The sequence below is a fragment of the Cannabis sativa genome, chromosome 1 (assembly GCF_029168945.1).
Source record: "Cannabis sativa cultivar Pink pepper isolate KNU-18-1 chromosome 1, ASM2916894v1, whole genome shotgun sequence".
Lineage (NCBI taxonomy): Eukaryota > Viridiplantae > Streptophyta > Magnoliopsida > Rosales > Cannabaceae > Cannabis > Cannabis sativa.
Window position 1 is genome coordinate 23,612,682 of NC_083601.1, and position 23,251 is coordinate 23,635,932.

The 23,251-nt window shown below is 37.0% G+C and overlaps 2 protein-coding genes across 2 annotated transcripts; both read left to right on the plus strand.

Annotated features, from left to right (window-relative positions):
* The first annotated feature begins 6,924 nt into the window (after nt 1-6,924).
* On the plus strand, nt 6,925-7,416 carry LOC133032644 (uncharacterized mitochondrial protein AtMg00860-like). The gene has a single exon (XM_061106742.1). It carries the CDS (start codon nt 6,925-6,927, stop codon nt 7,414-7,416), a length of 492 nt encoding a protein of 163 aa, XP_060962725.1.
* Nucleotides 7,417-22,613: 15,197 nt separating this feature from the next.
* LOC133032694 (uncharacterized mitochondrial protein AtMg00810-like) lies at nt 22,614-22,988 on the plus strand. Its single transcript, XM_061106845.1, has one exon. It carries the CDS (start codon nt 22,614-22,616, stop codon nt 22,986-22,988), a length of 375 nt encoding a protein of 124 aa, XP_060962828.1.
* Nucleotides 22,989-23,251: the final 263 nt, after the last annotated feature.

A 23,251-nucleotide genomic window follows, 5' to 3' on the forward strand; every position in this document is an offset into this window, starting at 1 on the left:
TAGGTCCAATTAGATTTGGGCTTATTCAATGAATAACAATTATTTATTTTAAGGTTAAATTCCTCTCTTTTGGGCCTTGTGTGAGAGTTGGGGGCCATAGAAGTGGGTACGACATACTGAACCCAGCTCCCCCTCACATGAACTACCCCAATTGTGAAGGCCCATTTGCTTTATTTAAATAATTGTATTAGGTTAATTATATTTTTTTTTGAGAAATGATGAATTTTATTAAACCAAATCATCCATAACCAAAGATGCAACTACCATAGGTAAAGCATCCCCAGACAAAGTACAATCAGCCTCAGAAAGAGAAGATCGCGCCAGAACATGCGCAACCTTATTAGCAGATCGTTTTACAAAATTAAAGGAAACATCCACAACAACCGAACATAGAGCCAAACATTCAGAAATTATATGACCATAAGGCGAGGCCATTTGTTTAGACTGTTGAATATCTCTGATGACTCTTAAGCAATCCGACTCCACTACCACATTTGTCCAAGCATTTGCTTTAATCCAACTCAAAGCTTCCTTGATACCAATAGCTTCAACCTCATGCGGCTTCAAGAGACCCATTTTACTCATCTTTTTTGCTTGTAACACTATTCCACCCGCCGTTCTAGCCACTAGTCCAATACCAAAACGCCTTTCATTAGTGAAAATTGCACCATCAACATTGATTTTTATTGTAGGGAATTGAGGAGGGGTCCAATGCTCCAAGGATGTATCAACCGAGCCATTAATCTCAAGAGAAGGCTGGTTATTTTTTTGGGCATTATACCAATCAATAAAATTCAGCTTTGCTAATGTTACAACATCACTTACCACCGGCTGTTTAGCATTCCAAACCAGTTCATTACGATGCTTCCAAACCGACCAACACACCATTGACGCCTCCAACCGTTCAGCCATGGTCCATCTGACCAGTCCCTCCTCGAACCACGCTGCCCAAGTCATAGCAGCAGTCGCGACGGCAGGAACCCGAACCAAGCTCCAGCACCCTTGAGCAAACGGACACCGCACCAGTACGTGCAATGCCGTTTCTGGTGCTGCATTGCAGAACGGGCAGAGGGTGTTGATGGGCACATGCTTCGTCATGAGTTGAAACCTTGTAGGTAAGCAGTTTGTTGAAGCTCGCCACAAGAAATCTAGTACTTTCGGGGGGAGTTTCAGCTGCCAAAGTTGCTTCCAAAAACCAGAGTTGGCAGCCATATCAATGTTACCTTTGATCTGTTGTTGTAGGCCATAAGCACTCTTGACCGTGAATAATCCATGATCCTCCTTCATCCAATACCAAGTGTCATTGACATAGTGTTGTGAGAGGGGAATTTTGAAGACTAAAGCTTGATCACGCTCGGTTAGCACATCCAAAATCACCTCATCATCCCATTCAATTGCATCGGTTTTCATAAGGGAATTTACATAGTTACCAACAAGAGCTGGATGTCGAGATTCAATAAATGGATTCAACTCATCAGCTAGCCACGGGTCCATCAATATATTGGTTGTAGATCTGTAATATCCAGTTTATATACATATATTGGTATTTAGTATATTAAGTGTGATACAATTATATTGTTATTATTATTATTATTATTATTATTATTATTATTATTATTGTTGTTGTTGTTGTTGTTGTTGTTGTTGTTGTTGTTGTTGTTGTTGTTGTTGTTGTGCGTGTGTAACTAGAAAAGAAAAATATATATATATATTAAATAGTGAGATAAATAAATAGTGAAGCATTAGATTAGTTAGTTTAAAATTTAAAATTTAAATTTAAATCAGCATAATTTTATCTGATTAGTTAGATTTTTATTTTTAAATTTAAACCTATTATACGATATGTTATATACGTATATACTCTAGAACCCTAGCAGCCAGATAGTATTGTATTCCTTTATTCTCACCATCTCTCAATTTCCTTTTTTTTATTCTCTCTATTGAACCAAATCAATTGTTTTAATCTTAAGAGCTTCGGGGTTAGCAATCAACCGATCATCGTTCCGTGTCTTCGAAATCTTCAGGTAAAATTCGTACTTGTTTTTATTTTCGTTTTCAGAGAAATAGGCTTTCATAAAACTATCATATCTCTCTCCCCATAGGTCCGTTTTCAGTGATCTAGGTACCGTTTTAAAGATAATTTAATGATCTATATTTTTTATGAAGAAATTCTTTCCTAATTCTGATTATTTCGATGTCAAAAAATTCATGTTTTATACTGACTGTCGATTTACAGCTTTTTAAAATTTCTTTCCGATATTGCCTTAGTAAAAGTGTGATATCTCTCTCGATATCTATTATTTTACAGCGATTCTTGTACTGTTAGAAAGATAATTCAATAATCCATATTTTCTTTGAAGAAACCTTTCCCTAGTTTGGAGTTCTTACCAGTCAAAAGTTAGGATTTTTACTCGGTTATGGTATTTTGTTTTAAGTTTCGTTTTAGAAAAAGTGTCTTCAGTAAAAATTCAATATCTCTCTCACTTTTGATCCATTTTAAAAGATCTTTATCTCGTTTTAAAGCTTAGAAAAATAGCTACATTTTTTTATGAAGAAAGTATTGTCTAGATCGGGGTGTAACTATTTTTAAAACTTTTATTTTTAGGCTGTATTCAGAAATCGGCATGATCCAGGATTTTAAAGAAACTGTTTTGAGAAAACATGCATAACTCCTAGGTTATAGCTCCGATTTTGGTGATCTTTATACCGTTAGAAAGGTCTTTCAATTAACTAAAAACTTTGTGAACAGTAGAACTTCTAATTCAAACGTTTTATAAGTCAAATTCTAGGCTAAACTTGCTGTACAGTAAGAATAATAAATATATTGAGTTTATCGGTAGACTAAGGGTTTCACTAATTGTTATAGGGCCTAGAAGGTATCGTAGGAGTTAATTACAGCGGAGTTGAGGTAAGGAAAAATAATTATACTTTATACTTGCTTTTTATATGGTTTGAGTATCTAGTATGATTGCTTGAATAAATTGTATTGAAACTGTGGAATGTGATAGTTTCGGTGAAATAGTGTTTTATCGAGGAATTGTATATGGCTGTTTAATCATGTTCCAGGTACTTGGAAGTGGTTGGAAACCACACATGTATGGTGATGTGGTAAGTGAGGCAGTGTACGTAAGGGTGCACTGGTTATTGGTACTGCGTTCTGGTTAAGAACGTAAGACACTCCAGATTTGTATGGAAGCTGGAGTGTGATTGTGAGTGTGAGTGTGTGGTATTTCAGTATTTGTGTGGCTGCCTCTATTTATACTTATGATTAGGTTGTTGTATGTTTGATGTATATGTTTGTGCTATGATGTGTGAATGCTGGTACATAGTATTTTGTTTTTTCCTTACTGGGCTTTGCAGCTCACCCCTTATTTACCCCCTATGTGCAGATAAGTAAGCCTGTAAGCTTTCGGTGACAAGTTGAGTCTGGGCAGCATGGGGTGTATCTCGTGTGATCATGTAACTGCGTGTGGTCTTGGCCATCTTCCGCTGAAAGTTTTTTTTTAATTTATTAAACTTATTGAGGATGTTGTCGTTTAAATTTTCTATTACTTTTCCCTAAGTGGTAATACTTTATTTTCAACTGGGTACCCATGTTTTGAAAAGTGTTTTTTTTTTAATAAAGGCAACATTAGTATCTTAACGCCAGTTTATTTATGGCATCTTATTTTACGTAAGTAAGGGCGTTATAAATGGTATCAGAGCCTTGACCCAGCCGAAAGTGTGGTCGACGAGGACGTCGGACCCCGTAAGGGAGGGTGATTGTGACAGTCAATAGTCCCGTGATCCGTAAGGGGAAATACCGGGTAAGCTGTGCAATCCCACACCGCCTGGGGAAGGTCAAGTGGGATGATTCTAAGACTCTGTAGGTATGGGACTACACAGTTGAAGAGAGCTTAAATGGATTGATTGGTACTACCTATGTCAACAAGGTGCATCTTATTTTTCGGTAGCCCATCTCGAAAGAACTCCACAGTTAAGCGTGCTTGGCCTGGAGCAATTTCAAGGATGGGTGACCTCCTGGGAAGTTTTCCCAGGATGCGTGTGAGTGAGGACAAAGCACGCTGAAAATACTCGTGTTGGTCTGTAGGGTCAGTCATCAATCTAGGAAGCAGCCAGAGTGGCGTACTAGTGTATAAGAGCCATTAGTCCGTGGGTGTAAGGGCCCAATGGAGGCTTGAAGCGAGGACGTTACAAATGGTACCAGAGCCACAGTTACATTGATCTTGAATTCACGCGACATACACACCATCGCTGTAAAGGATCAACTTGTCATCTAGTATGTATGCTTTATATATGTTATGTCTTATATGTTAAATTTGGTTTAGTCTTTATCTTTTGATTTTCCTTTAGTTAGCTAGAAGTTTAGGGTATGGTTAATCGAAACAATTAACTGATTCTTCGGAGTTAGAATTTTAGTATAACTCAAACAATTTTCTTATTAGTGTAATTTTTTTTTATGAGTGAAGATTATTTATTTTACATGGTGAATTGTTGCTTGATGATTTACGTTTTTTTTAAGTTTATATAATTTAGTGTATAGATATTTCCTTTTTGAGCGAGATACATCTTTGGTTATTTTTTTTCTTACCGCTACCATCTCCTTTCTTTTGAAGAACAAGTTAAGGGATTTGATGGAAAACGTTGAACCCAGAAGATCAAACCGGTTGAATGAAAGAGCGGCTGTAAGAGACCGAGCTAGAGGTCGAGGGCGAGGAAGTGCTCGCGGTCGAGGCAGGGGAAACCAGCATGTCCCTACCGAGGCGGTGATCCAGGAGAATCAAAATGCCCCTGTAAATGGACAACAACCAGGTCAAGGTGGGGGCAACCACCAAGTCCCTGCTGGGGTAGTTGGTCAAGAACACCAAAACGCCCCTGTAGTGGTGCCACCACAACAAGAAGATTTGGCGCAAGAAGTTGCTCGTCTCAGGGAAGAAATTAGGAAGCGAGATGAAGAGGCTCACAACCGTCAGGAACAATCCAATCAAGGACAACATCGATTTTTGCCGGTGCAATACATGCCTGTGCCGGAGGGTCGATGGGAACCAATATATGAAAGGTTCCGCAAGCAACACCCACCAAATTTTGAAGGGGGCTCAGATCCAATGGAAGCTGAGGAATGGTCAAGAATAGTGGAAGGTATTGTCGAGTACATGCGGCTTGGCAATAGAGATAGTGTAGCTTGTACTGCTAGTTTATTGAAGAAGGATGTTTGCATGTGGTGGGACGTTATTAAACAAACACGGGATGTGGCCGCAATGACTTGGGCTGACTTTATGCAAGTTTTCAAAAAATACTTCCGTAAAGCAATACGCTCAGCTAGAGTTAATGAGTTCACGAACCTGAGGCAGGGTAAGTCTACAGTTACAGAGTATGCTCGGCAATTTGACAGATTAGCAAAGTTTGCCACAGATCTGGTTCCTACTGAGTTTTTGAGGATTCATCGTTTTACTGAAGGGCTCGACTCCCGAATAAGTCGGGACATAGCGATGTCAGGAGTAAGGGCAACCACGTATGCTGAGGTACTGGAAAAAGCCCTAGAAGCTGAGTTGTGTGAAAGTCGTATACAGAAAGACAATACAGCAAGGTGGGAGGCCAAGAAGGCCAGTGATGGAGGTAATGATAACAAACGGAAAGCTCTGAGTAACCAACACAACGAAGCCAACAAGAGAAACAAGATAGGGTCCAATAGCTATAAAGGGAAGAAGCCATATGTGGAGTACTCACTATGCCCAACATGTAGTCGTAAGCATCCAGGAGAATGTCGACTAAAAGGCAAGACTTGTTACAAGTGCGGACAACCAGGCCATTATAAGAAGGACTGTCCGCAATAGGGTGATCAACTCAAGGATGACAAACTTGTCCTAGGTCAAGTATTTTCACTAACCAAAGGGGAGGCTGAGACTAGTAACACTGTGGTTGCAGGTCAGATTTCTATCTCTGGAAAATTATGTCCGTTTTATTTGATTTTGGAGCTACGCACTCATTTATTGCTTTAAAGATGATAGATAAGTTAGAACTACCGTATGTAAACTTTAGTTATAAGTTCATGACGGAGTTGCCCTCGGGCGAGGTTATGATATCATCTAGAGGAGTGCGGGATGCGCCAATAAGGATTGCAGACAAGGAACTTAGTGGAGATCTGATAGAGCTGGAGATGAGGGATTACGATCTTATCTTGGGTATGGATTGGCTATCACGACATGGAGCAACAATAGACTGCCGAAAGAGGACAGTGACTTTCACCCCTGAATCTGGAGAGGCATTCATATTTGAAGGAATCAAAGTCAAGTCAAGCTTACCGCTAGTTACAGCCCCGAAAGCACAAAGGATGATACGTGCGGGATGTCAAGCATACTTGGCCGCATAGTAGACAAGTCAAGAGAAACCACCCTCGAAGCCAGAGAATGTCCACATAGTATGTGAATTCCAAGAAGTTTTTCCGGAAGACCTACCAGGGCTACCCCCAGATAGAGAGATAGAATTTGTGATTGAGTTAGCGCCAGGCACAGCACCAATCTCGAGGGCTCCATACCGCATGGCTCCCAATGAATTGAAGGAATTGAAGGCTCAACTACAAGATCTTTTAGACAAGGGGTTCATTAGACCAAGTTACTCACCTTGGGGTGCGCCAGTGTTGTTCGTCAAGAAGAAGGACGGTAGTATGCGGATGTGTATAGACTATCGAGAGCTGAACAAAGTGACTATAAAGAACAAGTATCCCTTGCCTCGCATCGATGATTTGTTTGATCAGTTACAAGGGGCGATCGTCTTTTCAAAGATCGACTTGAGATCTGGGTACCACCAATTGAAAGTCCGAGAGGAAGATATAGCAAAGACGGCATTTCGAACACGGTATGGGCATTATGAATTTCTAGTGATGTCATTTGGGTTAACCAATGCCCCAAAGAAATTCCGGCCTTCATGGATTTAATGAATAGAGTATTCAAGGAATATCTTGACAAGTTTGTGGTGGTATTCATTGATGACATACTCATTTATTCAAGGACAATGGAAGAGCATGAGGAGCACTTAAGGCTAACTCTAAGTAGACTCAAAGAGCACCAATTGTACGCCAAATTCAAAAAGTGTGAGTTACGGTTGGAGAAAGTGGCGTTTCTAGGCCATATAGTGTCCAAAGATGGGGTAGAGGTGGACCCTGCGAAAATTGAAGCAGTGAAGAGCTGGCCAAAACCAAAAACCGCAAGTGAGGTTCGGAGTTTCGTCGGACTAGCTGGATATTATAGGAGATTCGTTGAAGGGTTCTCAAAAATAGCCACACCATTGACGAATTTGACTCGAAAGCAACAAAAATTTGCATGGACAGATAAATGTGAGGAAAGCTTTCAGACATTGAAAGATAAACTCATAACGACACTCGTCTGTGTGTTCCAACTAACAAAGACAAATTTGTAGTATATTGCGACACATCAAAGCAAGGGCTTGGGCGTGTGTTGATGCGTAATGAGAAGGTGGTAGCCTATGCCTCTAGGCGGCTAAAGGAGTATGAGACAAGGTACCCAACTCATGACTTAGAGTTGGCGACGGTGGTCTTTGCATTGAAAATGCGGAGGCACTACCTCTATGGAGAGAAGTGTGAAATATACACAGATCACAAAAGCCTAAAATACTTCTTTACGCAGAAAGAGCTCAACATGAGACAGAGGCGGTGGTTGGAACTGGTAAAAGATTACGATTGTGAGATACTGTACCATCCTGGAAAGGCTAATGTAGTGGCGGATGCACTTAGCAGACGCCTTGGCCCATACAAGCTTATCAATGTTAAGGGCATTAAAAGTGTCGTTGCAACAGGAAATCGAGAGATCTGGAATAGAGTTAGTAACAGGAAAGCTAGCTAACCTCACAATTGAATCAAATTTATTAGAGAATATCAAAGAAGAACAAGCCCAAGATGAATTTTTAATCAAGAAGCGGGTCGAACTACAAAATGGGAAAGCCGGGGACTTCTCAGTTAATGAAGAGGGTATTCTACTATACAAGGCAAGGGTGTGTGTACCTAAGAAAGTGGAGTTGCAATCAAAAATCTTACAAGAGGCGCACACTACACCCTATTCTTTACACCCAGGATCAACCAAAATGTACAATGATCTGAAAGGTAGGTATTGGTGGCCGGGAATGAAAAATGATATAGCAGAATTTGTAGCGAAATGTCTTACCTGCCAGCAAGTTAAGGCCGAACACCAGAGACCTGCAGGGCTGTTGCAATCTCTTGATATTCCTGAGTGGAAATGGGAAGATATTGCTATGGATTTTGTGACATGGTTACCGAAGAACAGCAAACAACAGGATTCCATCTGGGTGATTATTGACAGACTCACTAAATCAGCACATTTTCTGCCTGCGCGCACTAATTACAATGCAGAGCAATATGCTGGACTGTATGTAAAAGAAATTGTAAGGCTACACGGAGTCCCAAAGACCATTGTATCTGATAGAGGTTCAGTTTTTACTTCTAAGTTTTGGGAAAGTGTGCAAAGTGCTTTGGGCACAAAACTGAAGTTGAGTACAGCATTCCATCCTCAAACTGATGGACAATTGGAACGAACTATTCAAATACTAGAAGACATGCTACGAGCTTGTGCGTTGGATTTCCCAAGTAACTGGAGCAACTATTTGCCACTAATGGAGTTCTCGTACAACAATAGCTATCAATCTACAATAGGGATGGCACCCTATGAAATGTTGTATGGGAGGAAGTGTCGATCACCACTACACTGGGATGAGGTTGGCAAAAAGCGATACTTAGGCCCAGACCTAGTAAGAGAGGCCACTGAAGCGGTAGAAAAGATTCGAAATATAATGGTAACTGCACAAAGCCGCCAGAAAAGTTATGCCGACGCAAAGAGACGGAATGTGGAATTTGCAGTGGGTGATAAAGTGTTCCTTCGAGTGTCACCTATGAAAGGGGTTATGCGTTTTGGAAAGCGAGGAAAGCTAAGTCCAAGATTTATAGGTCCTTTTGAGATATTGGACAGAGTGGGACAGGTAGCTTATCGACTGGCATTGCCACCAGTATTAGCTGAGACGCATAATGTGTTCCATATTTCTATGCTACGAAAATACGTGTCGGATCCATCACACGTGCTGAACTATGAAAGAATGGAGCTAAAGCAGAACTTGAGTTATGAAGTGCGACCAATTCACATTATAGAGAGAGGAACGAAGGAGTTAAGGTCCAAAAGTATTCCTCTAGTAAAAGTTCTGTGGAGCAACCGTTCAGAAAGGGAGGCAACGTGGGAAATGGAGGGAGACATGAAAGAACAGTACCCCGAACTTTTTGGTAAGTCTAATTTCGAGGACGAAATTTCCTTTAAGGAGGGTAGAATGTAATATCCAGTTTATATACATATATTGGTATTTGGTATATTAAGTGTGATACAATTATATTGTTATTATTATTATTATTATTATTATTATTGTTGTTGTTGTTGTTGTTGTTGTTGTTGTTGTTGTTGTTGTTGTTGTTGTTGTTGTTGTTGTTGTTGTTGTGCGTGTGTAACTAGAAAAGAAAAATATATATATATTAAATAGTGAGATAAATAAATAGTGAAGCATTAGATTAGTTAGTTTAAAATTTAAAATTTAAATTTAAATCAGCATAATTTTATCTGATTAGTTAGATTTTTATTTTTAAATTTAAACCTATTATACGATATGTTATATACGTATATACTCTAGAACCCTAGCAGCCAGATAGTATCGTATTCCTTTATTCTCACCATCTCTCAATTTCCTTTTTTTTATTCTCTCTATTGAACCAAATCAATTGTTTTAATCTTAAGAGCTTCGGGGTTAGCAATCAACCGATCATCGTTCCGTGTCTTCGAAATCTTCAGGTAAAATTCGTACTTGTTTTTATTTTCGTTTTCAGAGAAATAGGCTTTCATAAAACTATCATATCTCTCTCCCCATAGGTCCGTTTTCAGTGATCTAGGTACTGTTTTAAAGATAATTTAATGATCTATATTTTTTATGAAGAAATTCTTTCCTAATTCTGATTATTTCGATGTCAACAAATTCATGTTTTACACTGACTGTCGATTTACAGCTTTTTAAAATTTCTTTCCGATATTGCCTTAGTAAAAGTGTGATATCTCTCTCGATATCTATTATTTTACAGCGATTCTTGTACTGTTAGAAAGATAATTCAATAATCCATATTTTCTTTGAAGAAACCTTTCCCTAGTTTGGAGTTCTTACCAGTCAAAAGTTAGGATCTTTACTCGGTTATGGTATTTCGTTTTAAGTTTCGTTTTAGAAAAAGTGTCTTCAGTAAAAATTCAATATCTCTCTCACTTTTGATCCATTTTAAAAGATCTTTATCTCGTTTTAAAGCTTAGAAAAATAGCTACATTTTTTTATGAAGAAAGTATTGTCTAGATCGGGGTGTAACTATTTTTAAAACTTTTATTTTTAGGCTGTATTCAGAAATCGGCATGATCCAGGATTTTAAAGAAACTGTTTTGAGAAAACATGCATAACTCCTAGGTTATAGCTCCGATTTTGGTGATCTTTATACCGTTAGAAAGGTCTTTCAATTAACTAAAAACTTTGTGAACAGTAGAACTTCTAATTCAAACGTTTTATAAGTCAAATTCTAGGCTAAACTTGCTGTACAGTAAGAATAATAAATATATTGAGTTTATCGGTAGACTAAGGGTTTCACTAATTGTTATAGGGCCTAGAAGGTATCGTAGGAGTTAATTACAGCGGAGTTGAGGTAAGGAAAAATAATTATACTTTATACTTGCTTTTTATATGGTTTGAGTATCTAGTATGATTGCTTGAATAAATTGTATTGAAACTGTGGAATGTGATAGTTTCGGTGAAATAGTGTTTTATCGAGGAATTGTATATGGCTGTTTAATCATGTTCCAGGTACTTGGAAGTGGTTGGAAACTACACATGTATGGTGATGTGGTAAGTGAGGCAGTGTACGTAAGGGTGCACTGGTTATTGGTACTGCGTTCTGGTTAAGAACGTAAGACACTCTAGATTTGTATGGAAGCTGGAGTGTGATTGTGAGTGTGAGTATGTGGTATTTCAGTATTTGTGTGGCTGCCTCTATTTATACTTATAATTAGGTTGTTGTATGTTTGATGTATATGTTTGTGCTATGATGTGTGAATGCTGGTACATAGTATTTTGTTTTTTCCTTACTGGGCTTTGCAGCTCACCCCTTATTTACTCCCTATGTGCAGATAAGTAAGCCTGTAAGCTTTCGGTGACAAGTTGAGTCTGGGCAGCATGGGGTGTATCTCGTGTGATCATGTAACTGCGTGTGGTCTTGGCCATCTTCCGCTGAAAGTTTTTTTTTTAATTTATTAAACTTATTGAGGATGTTATCGTTTAAATTTTCTATTACTTTTCCCTAAGTGGTAATACTTTATTTTCAACTGGGTACCCATGTTTTGAAAAGTATTTTTTTTTTAATAAAGGCAACATTAGTATCTTAACGCCAGTTTATTTATGGCATCTTATTTTACGTAAGTAAGGGCGTTACAAATGGTATCAGAGCCTTGACCCAGCCGGAAGTGTGGTCGACGAGGACGTCGGACCCCGTAAGGGAGGGTGATTGTGACAGTCAGTAGTCCCGTGATCCGTAAGGGGAAATACCGGGTAAGCTGTGCAATCCCACACCGCCTGGGGAAGGTCAAGTGGGATGATTCTAAGACTGTGTAGGTATGGGACTACACAGTTGAAGAGAGCTTAAATGGATTGATTGGTACTACCTATGTCAACAAGGTGCATCTTATTTTTCGGTAGCCCATCTCGAAAGAACTCCACAGTTAAGCGTGCTTAGCCTGGAGCAATTTCAAGGATGGGTGACCTCCTGGGAAGTTTTCCCAGGATGCGTGTGAGTGAGGACAAAGCACGCTGAAAACACTCGTGTTGGTCTGTAGGGTCAGTCATCAATCTAGGAAGCAGCCAGAGTGGCGTACTCGTGTATAAGAGCCATTAGTCCGTGGGTGTAAGGGCCCAATGGAGGCTTGAAGCGGGGACGTTACAAGATCCATCGCCAACCATCTTCCTAACCCCAGCCCGAACCAATGCTTGAGCTTCAAGCACACTTCTCCAAATGTAACTTGGATTAGAACCAAGAGTAGCCGTAAGAAAAGACCCCGTAGAGAAGTAGCGAGCTTTAAAAATTTTACCCATCAGAGTATCACCACAAGTGAGGAGTCTCCACCCTTGCTTGGCCAAAAGCGTAAGGTTAAAATCTCTAAAGTCTCAAAACCCCATGCCACCATTAGCTTTGTGAGCTGAAAGCTTATTCCAATTCATCCAATGAATTCCTTTTTTAGAAGAAGATCGCCACCAAAATTGGCTAATAGCTCGCTCGATATCATGGCAAATGCCAACTGGGATGAGAAAGACATTCATAGTGTAAGCTGGGAGGGCTTGAACAACCGACTTAATAAGCACTTCTTTACCCGCTCTAGAAAGAAACTTGTTGTCCCATGTTTGAATTCGTTTATGCACCTTATCTTTCACAAAACCAAAGGCGGCATTCTTGTTTCTTCCAATCGAACTTGGGAGTCCCAAGTACTTGCTATTCTCAGCTGCCTCCTGAATGCCCATTCTAGTACAAATTATTTGTCTCGTTTCCGGGGAGGTATTAGTACTAAAGAACACCGAAGACTTTTCAAAGTTTACTTGTTGACCAGTAGCCATAGAAAACATTTGAAGCAATTGAAGCACACGAGTAACTTCCCCATTCGTTGCCTTACAATAGAGAAAACTATCATCAGCAAATAACATATGAGATACCAATGGTGCCCCGTTAGCCACTTTTATTCCATGGATCCACTTCTTCTCTTCAAATCTTCTGATGACGGCAGAGAAGCATTCAGCGCACACAAGGAACAAATAAGGAGAAATGGGATCACCCTGACGAAGCCCTCTACTTGGAGTAATCGGTCCCAAAGTATGACCAGTTGTAACAATCTGATACTGCACTGAAGATAAGCAACCAAAAATAAGGCGGACCCATTTATCAGCAAACCCCATTCGTCTCAACATAGCACATAAGAAGTGCCAATCAACTCTGTCATACGCCTTACTTAAATCCAGTTTCAGTGCCATATAGCCATCCTTGCCAACTTGCTTTCTTTTCAAATAGTGCAAGACTTCAAAGCTTACCATGATATTATCTGTGATTAATCTTCCAGGGATGAAAGCGCTTTGATTCAAAGATATAACCTCAGATAATAATCCCTTCATTCTATTAGCCAAAACTTTAGTAATGACTTTAGCAATAACATTACAAAGGGATATAGGACGCAGCTCACTCATCCTATCAGGTTTCTTCTTTTTAGGAATGAGAACAATATTGGTGTCATTCATCCCATTCGGCATGTATTCATTACAAAAGAAAGCTCGAACTGTATTGATCACATCATTACCAACAATAGGCCAATATTTTTGAAAAAATTTAGGATTCATACCATCAGGACCTGGTGACTTGTCTGGGTGCATCTGGAAAACTGCTTCTTTGACCTCCTCATCAGTAATTGGCCGAAGCAACATTACATTATGCTCCTCACGAACTGTTGGATTGACACAATCAAGCACATCCTCCCAAGTTGTAGCCTCAGCAGTAAACAGCTTAGAATAAAACTCCACAATGACATTATCCAAACCGCTATCCCAATGGCGCAAATTACCTTCATCATCTTTCAAGCAGAGAATCTGATTGTTGCGTCTTCGCGTACTAGCCTTGGAGTGAAAGAACTTACTATTTTGATCACCTTCCTTCAACCAAAGTTGTTTCGATCTTTGCTTCCAAAAAGTTTCCCTTTGATTGAGCACCGCAAATAGTTCTTTTTTGGCATCATAAAAAAGTTGCTTTCCCTCTTCATCTCTTCTACTTTTATACCGCTTCAACTCACGATTACAGCTTTTAATACGAGAAGAAAAACTCCCAAAAACTTCTTTTCCCCACTGAAGTAGCTCACGGCCACATTCTTCTAACTTCTCCTCAATGCCGTGGCCATGCATTCTATCCCAACAATTAGCTATAATTTCCTCACACCCTTGATGCGTCGTCCACCAATTTTCAAACTTAAACCGGTACTCATGAGGAGGAGCCGAACCCACTTGAAGTTCCAAGAGTAACGGAGAATGATCTGAAGGAGATATCTCAAGATTAGTGAGTTTTGCCAAAGGAAAAATGCTTAACCAATCATTATTCACCAAAGCTCTATCAAGTCTAGCTTCAATCCAATTAGGAGAGTCTCTACTTTTTTCCCAAGTAAAAGGATGCCCATGCATTTCCATATCTCTCAAACCACATAACCGCATGGCCTCTTGAAATCCTTCGATGAGCCACATCGGGTAAGGTTGACCACCAATTTTTTCAGATTGATTGAGGACATTATTGAAATCTCCCATGAGGCACCAAGGCAAAGTTGACCGAGTAAGAAGTGTTGTTAAAAGCTCCCATGTTTTCCTTCGAAGACTTCTATTGGGTTCACCATACACTCCAGTGAATCTAAATTCTTGTTGTCCTTCAAAAGAGACTTTACAGTCAATATGGTTCATTGAAAAAGTGTCCACCGAAACCTCTTCTTGGTTCTTCCAAAGCATAGCCAAACCCCCACTTCTTCCTTGGGCTTCTACAACAAAACACCCCTCAAAGCCCAAAGCTCTACTCAAGTGATCCACCTTCATCTTCTTACACAACGTTTCACACAAAAACACAATATTGGGCCGCTTAGTAGTAACCATCTCTTTAAGGAACTGAACATTTCGTGACGGCCCAAGCCCACGACAGTTCCAACATAAAATTTTCATGATGACTGGCGAGCCCCAATACCAAGGCCCGCCAAAGATGAGTTTTTTGAAAGGTTACTCATTTCCTTTTCCACCTCAGCATTCTCAACTTGGTTATCTATTGTCATTTTCCTTTTTTTATTATCAAAAATAACCAGCCCATCATTACTATTTTTTTCCATATTAATCTCATCAATATTCCTATCCCCATCACCCATAATCACTCCCTTCATTCTAGCCAATTGTATCCCACTATTACCTCCACCATTCTCGGTCGAATCTCCATGAAAGTCGGCAGTAGCAGCTGGAGCCTTTCCACCATTTTTTGAGCCAGGTTCATTCATCTCCGCTCTCGAGGCTTCAGTCGACGTCGCCACCGGAGGACACCATCCCTTGGTTCGGAGCCATCTAGAACCAACATTCTTGTGATTACGCTGCGGTAGAGCTTTCATGAATTCACCATACGGCTTCTCTATACGATCAATTGGTTGATGGAAAAGACGTGGGCAGAATTTGTCGGAGTGACCAATAATGCCACAAATAAAACAAAAGGTAGGGCATCGCTCATATTTGAAGTTAATCCAAAACCAATTCCCATCTTCCTTAGTGATCTTCATACGTCTTCGAAGTGGTTTAGTAATGTCTAGAGTAACTCTCATCCGAAGATAATCTCGCCATACACCAATAAAATTCTTGGGATCGGACTCCAAAAATTTCCCCATAGTATTTCCAACTTTTCTGATTGTTGATTCGGACATGAAACCAGGTTCGACATCATGTAATTGAACCCCAATATCAAGAGTATTCAATGATAGTAGTTTCGGATCACCACCAACTTTTAATCTCTCAATAATCAGTTGCATACGATCATAAGTCCAAGGGCTACCATTGATCACCCGTTGGATATCAATTTCATGATAAAATTGAAATAGAAATCGATTATTGTCAAGTTGCTTAACAAACATTCCCATACCTGGTTGCCATAATGAAGCCAATATATTCTGCATTTTTTCGAAGTCGATTACTCGGTTGGATAAGAACCTCCCTACCAGGCACCACCGATCATCAATACCTTCATCCCGTTCTTCCGCTGTGACAGTAACATCTTCCAAGTCTTCCTCGTCAATATGAAACATCAGAGTTTCATTCTCCAGGGCTCCTGTGTGTCGACTAGATGAGGCCATAATGTTTGACGATGAAGCAAAGCAAATCCAATCCCTCTTCCCAGGTTCGATAGCAGCAAAGAGAACAAAGAGCCAAGAAACAAATAACACCCTCTACTGGAACAAAAGAATAAACCGAGAACGTCAAAAACAAATCTCACTCACAAACAATATACACAGAAACCATGTCAATAGACATGAACGTCAAAAATATCTTTTAGAATAACCTAGAAAAAAGGAAATTAAAATCTTATTAGGTTAATTATATTAGTCTAACCTAATTAAAATTGAATTAGCAACATAATTAACTTTTAAAATATATGAAATTTATTTTTCATTGTAATATTTTAAAGTTAATTTTAGAAAAACACTTAGTTAATGATATATTCTAGATAGTTATTTCTAGTACTAATTATTATTTCTAATATTAAATAGGAAAATATCATTGATTGTGAAATTAATTGTCTCATAATTAATTTTGGTACAATCTAAGTTTAGTATATTTTCCTAGTATTAAACTAGAATTAATAATTAAGTTTCCTCTTTACTTAATTATTTATTTCTTGAATTTAATACATTTAATTAAATTGAAAATTCAATATCTAAGTTGATTTTCATCATGATACTTTAATATTGTTATTTTCATGTTATTTAATTAAAGTTGAAAATTATTTTAAGTTTGAAATTTTATTTCAGAATAACTTAAGTTTGAATAATTTTCAAAATATATTTTATTTTATTTTATTAATCATTTCCCAAAATTTCGAAATTGCATCACCTTGATCTAGAAATTTCAAATTTTATTTGAAAAATAGATTAAATTTGAAAATTATTTATTTAATTTTGGACCAACTTAAATCATTGATTTTTTTCATTTAATGATTAATTGAAATAAATGAACTAAAATATATTATAATTAGAAATTGGATTAATTAGTCTATGAAAGTCTAGATAGATATTATCTGTTTTGCTTGAAGTATTTTTCTAGTGTATTTAATTAAATAGAAAATTAATATTTAAGTTAATTTTTAATCATGATACTTAAATATTTGAAATTTTTCTTAGATATTTAATTAAATAGGAAAATTATATTTTTTGTTGAAAATTAATTTTTATTAATTTTGGGCCAACATAAAATTAGAGTAATTTTCCAGGATTTATTTTTATTTTATTTTAAAGCATTTTCGAAATGCAATATATATTTATAGAAAATTAAATTTGAGTTGTAAATTAATTTAAATTAATTTTGAAACAACTTGAATTGAATAATTTTCTAAATATTTATGGAAATTATTACTAAGATAGAAATAATTCACGTTATTTTCATATCCATCTAAGTATAATTTATAAATATTAAATTAAAATTTATATTTGGAATTTTTCATTCTAAATTGGAAATTTTAATTAAATAAATATATATTTAAAATAAATGGATTAAAATAAATATTAGAAGAAAATACAACCCTTCATTAAATAATGAGCTTTATTATTATAAGGATATTCGATCTCCATTGTTGGTTTTACATAGCTATTGTTTTAGTGAGTAATCCTCCCTAATGGAGGAACGTTCATTAGCAAGTTAGCACCGTTTAATCTCGAAAGATAAGTAATCTTGTAAGTTTTTTATATAGTTTATGCTCACCCTAATGGTGGCGACTGTATAAGACTTGCAAGAATATGAAACAATGGTGGAAGCTCATAAGATAGAATAGCCTTGACTCTCGCCTAAACGGGACAACGCGGATTCAAATCTTGATCGAATAAAAGGTTGCTAGAATGTTGATCATTTTAGATGAGCTGACAACTCTGTTCAATGAATGGTAGCTTTGACTCTCGCCTAAACGGGACACTGATATCAGTTTGTTAAAAACATTGGAAATTATTTAGGATTGTATGTTTTAGTATTTTCACTTGTCATTCCTACTTGCTATGTGCTTCATAATTTCTGAACTGTGTATGAATTTGTATTGAACCATGTTATTTTCTGTTATTAAATTGTAGTTTAATTTCGAATCTTCATTGTTGGTCTAACTTAGCTTGTTTTTCTAATGAGATAAATCCCTAATGGATTTTCACCATTAGACTAACATAATAGTGTTATATCTCGAAAGATAAATATTGTATATGCAACATCTAGCTGTTCATCAATTGATGACACCTTAGACTAGTATTTTACAATATGAAACAAGAAGATTGTATAAATAAGATTACCTTGACTCTCGCTAATCGGAGCATCGTTGGATTCTTATTTAAAACGAAATTATCCTAATTCCTCTTAACTTATTCATTTCGAATTAGCTTAATGACATATCATTGGATGAATGGTCTATAAATCATATAAAGTCTTATTTTCTCTTAAGAAATTAGATGACGCATATGATTATATTCCCAGAATTCTATCCCTAAATGATATAAATCCTCAATCTTAGATATCTCCTACTTGTATAGGCAAATCATAGAGTTAGATTAGTAGTGGTGGTCCAAGAAAGAGTTACTAATTATACAGTTACACTTTCACAAGTGTTTAATAACCATTTTCTTTCAATAGAGTCAAACTGTATGAGTTTAGTATTCTGTGCCCAGAATCCACTTGCACTATTCTAAGAACTCTTTGATGTAACTAAACTGAAGTCATCAAAAGATACAACCACATATTTTATAAATCTATGGCATTTGTATCTTGTTCATAGTGGTTTTGACAAGATCATTCTCTGCAAAGAGTTAATATGCCTATATCCACTGAAATTAAGTTCATCTCATTCGCAGATGGATGTCCATTCAGGGGTGGATATGAGTTTTCATTGTATTCTTAAAACGATCACTCTAGATTTTACCTTACGCAAAAAGAAATTTGAAATGTTTGAAAAATTTCATGAATTTCTAGCAATGGTAAGTGGTTAAAGGTCTTGCGAACTGATAGGGGTGGAGAAAAAGGTAGTAGATATGCAGTTCAAAGATCATTAATTTGATTTTGAATAATATCCAAACTTACTTCCCCAGAAATTCGAGTTGCATATTGATGATTAGTTACTTGTCGTTGCCTAAATCCTTCTATGGAAATAAAATTTTAGAATGATGCAATGGTTGCATACTTAATGTAAATCATTACTAGATTCATGGATGACCTAATCGAAATCTTAAGAAAAGCTAGAACTGCTAACCCTGGTTTGCATGTTTGTTAGCTATTCTAAGTGATTAGGGGTGGAGCATCCCATAGTCATTAGATAAGAAATTGTTTGTTTAAACATATACTACTTTTCTAAGAAAATGACTAACTCTGAAAATAAAGTAGCAAATAAAGGAGATATTTTTTCTTGATTCCAAAAGTGTTCTATCATCTTATTTTACAAGATGATCCCACTTCCTCTGTTGTCTTAACACAACCGAAGAGGTCAATACCATTTAGTTTTCTTAGACATAGTTCACGGTACCTTGTTGTAGTGGGAGAGTTTCAAGGAACTTTACCTTCTTATGACTTGAAAGACACTAGTGATTAAAATCCATTGTGAGTTTAAACAAGTAATGGATTGTCAAGATAAGAAACTAAGAAGAAAGCCAATAGAACTATGGTTTGATCTATTCACATGGAGTAACCTAAAGTTTTCTGTTACAAGGACATGAAAGGAAATTTTCGTTAATAAGTCTATTCAATGGACTTAACAAAACTTCCTGTTCCTAGTATTATAGGTTTGAGTTTATATAAACCTATGGCTTGTGGTATACCTGGTAATTACTTACTCTAATGCAAGCAACTTACTTTAGTAAGATGCTAGAGCATTTTCTTTCCAATGGCAATCTATAGAAGCTTCACAACTTCTTAGATATAGATTTTATTTATCTAAGGAAAAGTCTCAACTATTCCAGAGAAGATAAAGCCATGGAAGAATTTCTTAAATCAACAGTGAGAGGTCTCAGATATGCTTTTGTATGCCTTAGACCAGACACCTGCTGTTGAGTGGGAGTAATGAGTAAGTATCAGATTAATCCAGGAGAAGAACATTGGAAGACAATCAAGTAAATCTTAAGATTAATAAGAGGAACTATATGTTAGTCAATAAGGGTGGTTTTGAAACTCTTAGACTACACCACATCAGATTTCGAGACTTGCCTGTGTGCTAGAAAGTCTGCTAATGAGATGGTGATTACTTTGGGGGTGGAGTAGTGATTTTAGAGAAGTGTAAAAACCTATCTGAAATCTCTTGGTCTACCAGAAAGAGACTGAATATTAAAAGTTGTAGGAAAGATACTTATTCAGTCTAAGGAAAGTTCTATACTTTTGTGGCACCGTTCCAACTTGCCTTAACTACTAGGGTTACTTCCTGAATAACCAAAGAGTAGTTGCCAAAAAGTATAGAATCCAGTATCCCAAGAGAGTAGACATATAGAGAGGAATTTCACATTATGAAGGATTTTGTGATTAAGGAAGAGTAATGGTGGAGAAGAGGTTGTGTTTAATTCAACCTGTCAGATCCTATTACAAAGAGTTTACTACTATTACACTTGATTGGTATATCAAGGTGTTAAAGATTATTTGAAATGCACTTTTTGTTTTATATTAGTGCAAGTGGGAGTTTGTTGGGTTTTATGCCCTAAATAAAACTCATTTCAATATAATCAGATTTACTTATTAATAAAGATCAGAAATAACATTTTATGTTGCATGGTTCACATGATTTATTTCATGATTATATGATATAATGTATGAATTCCTTTTAAGTCCAGAACATATGAGTTTGTTAAAGATTATAGTGTTGTCAGCACAGTGGAATATAATCTTTATTATATGTTCAAAAGTTTATTCCCTGATTTGTTAGAACACTGGATTTAGACTGACATGGTATAATCAGCGATAGGTATTCTTACACCTTGGAAAGTGTTATGTCCTTTCCAGGACATTGGCAAAGTTTACCAGTATCGGATGTATGGAGTATACATCGGAAGGGACCGATATTGAACTTTGATTAGATATATTAAAACTTATCGTAATGTCTATTCAATTCAATATCACCTGTTGATCCTAGATCAAATGATCTCAATCTTGATATGGTTAGGCTCAATCTCAAGAGTGTTATTTGTGTTCTTTGATTTGTTAGTTAAGCCTACTTTTGAGTAAGGGTGATACGAACATTTTGGGAACACGGTAATGCAATTGAGTGGGAGCGCTAACATAAATATGGAATCTATAGCTTCTATCTGGCAAATAGAAGTAAAGGATGATTTCCTTCGAGCTTAACCAAACGAAGATAAATGGTGGAGATCTCATTTCACTTAGGTGAAATATCATTTATACAGGGTTAAGTGTTTTAAGGATAAAATACATTGAAGGTGTAGCGGTAACAGTAGTGCCTTTTCAATGTAGATCATCTGTATAGAGGATCATTAATCATATTAGGGTTATAATAATGGATAACTAATGATGTGTCTATATCGTGGAACATATAGAACGTTCTATATGACTGAGAGTGCAATTCCAAGTTCTAAGTGTGGATTCAATGAGGAATTAATAAGTTAGGGAATTTACTTGGTAAATTCAGTTCGACTTATTGGAAGCTCGGTTATATAGACCCATGGTCCCCATACTAGTTGAGACCATACTGCTTGTAAGACTCAGTTAATTGATTTTAATTAATCAATTAAAATTCTAAAAGTTACACTATGTCTACTTTATGAATTTTCACTAAGCAAGGGCGAAATTGTAAAGAAAAGAGATTTTAGGTTTATTTATTGATTAAGAGACTTTATATGTCTAAATTAATAAATATATTAAATGGGAATATTATTTAATAATTATTTCCAAGTTATTAAATAATTAGAATTGGCATTTAAAAGGTTAAATTGGAAAATTGGCCTTTTTGAGAAAATGGGAATGGAAAATAACAAAATGGGAAAGTTGCAAAGTTGCAAAGTGAGGCCCAATACCCTTTGTATGACCGGCCCTATGCATAGGAAATTCCATTTGTAGTTTCCATTATTTTAATGCCATACAATTCTAACCTAAACCTAGAGGGTTTTCTATAAATAGAAAGTGTTGGCTTGAGGAAATTGACACACATCTTTGATCACTTTGTTTCTCTCAGAAAAAGCCTCACACGCCTCTCTCTCTTTTCTTCTCTCTAAATTTCGAAATCCTTGTGAGATGAGTAGTGCCCACACACATCAAGTGGTATCTCAATCATAGTATGTAAGACTATGGAATTTCTGCATCAAAGAAGGAGAAAAGAAGATCCAGGTTCAGATCTTGGTGATGCTCTGCTACAGAAAGGAATCAAGGGCTAGAGATCTGAACGGAAGGAGTCATATTATTCCGCTACACCCACTGTAAGGTTTTCTAACTTTATATGTGTTTATTTTCATTATTTTAGAATTCATATTAGGTTGTTAATCCAACATACTTGTTAGTAAATCTAGATCCTGGTAAATAATTTCCAACAACAACCCCTAGGGTTTATTGATCCAGATTATCCAACCTATGCGTGTAAGCTCAACAAGGCTATCTATAGTCTCAAACAGGCACCAAGGGCCTGGTTTGAGAGGTTGTCCGCAGTTCTAATTCAGCATGGTTTTTAATTTTCCAAAGCTGATCAATCTCTATTCATCAGAGTCACATCTCAATCTTGCATCTACATTCTTGTATATGTTGATGATATTCTCATCATGGGTAGTGATAACAACTTAGTAGAAAAACTCATTCATGATTTAAGTTCTACATTTTCTCTCAAAGATCTTAGTACTGTTGACTACTTCTTGGGCAGTCAGGTCACTCACACTTCTGCTGGGATTTTACTCACTCAAACAAAGTATCTTCAATATCTTCTCACAGAGGATAACATGCATAATGTCAACACACAACATACTCCTATGAACAGTGGATTTAAGCTCTCCAATTATGGGAGTGAACCTGTTAAAGATACCACTTTATACATGTCCATTGTTGTTGCATTGCAGTATGCTACAATTACAAGACCAGAACTAGCTTTTTGTGTCAATAAAGTGTGTCAATACATGCACAATCCCTTGCATACACACTAGACAGCTATGAAGAGAATCCTAAGATACATTGCTGGCACTCTCAATCATGGCTTGCTTCTTAAACCTACTTCGGATTTTTCCATTGATGCCTTCTGTGATGCAGATTGGGCGTCTGATCCCGATGATAGACGCTCTACCTCAGGCTATTGTATCTACTTTGGTGGCAATCTTGTTGCTTGGAAATCTCAAAAGCAAGCCACCATAAGTTGATCATCTTCTGAAGCAGAGTTTCGAAGCCTCGCAAGCACAGTTGCTGAAGTAAC

What these genes read in the sequence shown, in the direction of transcription:
- LOC133032644 (XM_061106742.1), top strand. Translation starts at nt 6,925, where the DNA reads ATGGATTTAATGAATAGAGTATTCAAGGAATATCTTGACAAGTTTGTG.
- LOC133032694 (XM_061106845.1), top strand. Translation starts at nt 22,614, where the DNA reads ATGGGTAGTGATAACAACTTAGTAGAAAAACTCATTCATGATTTAAGT.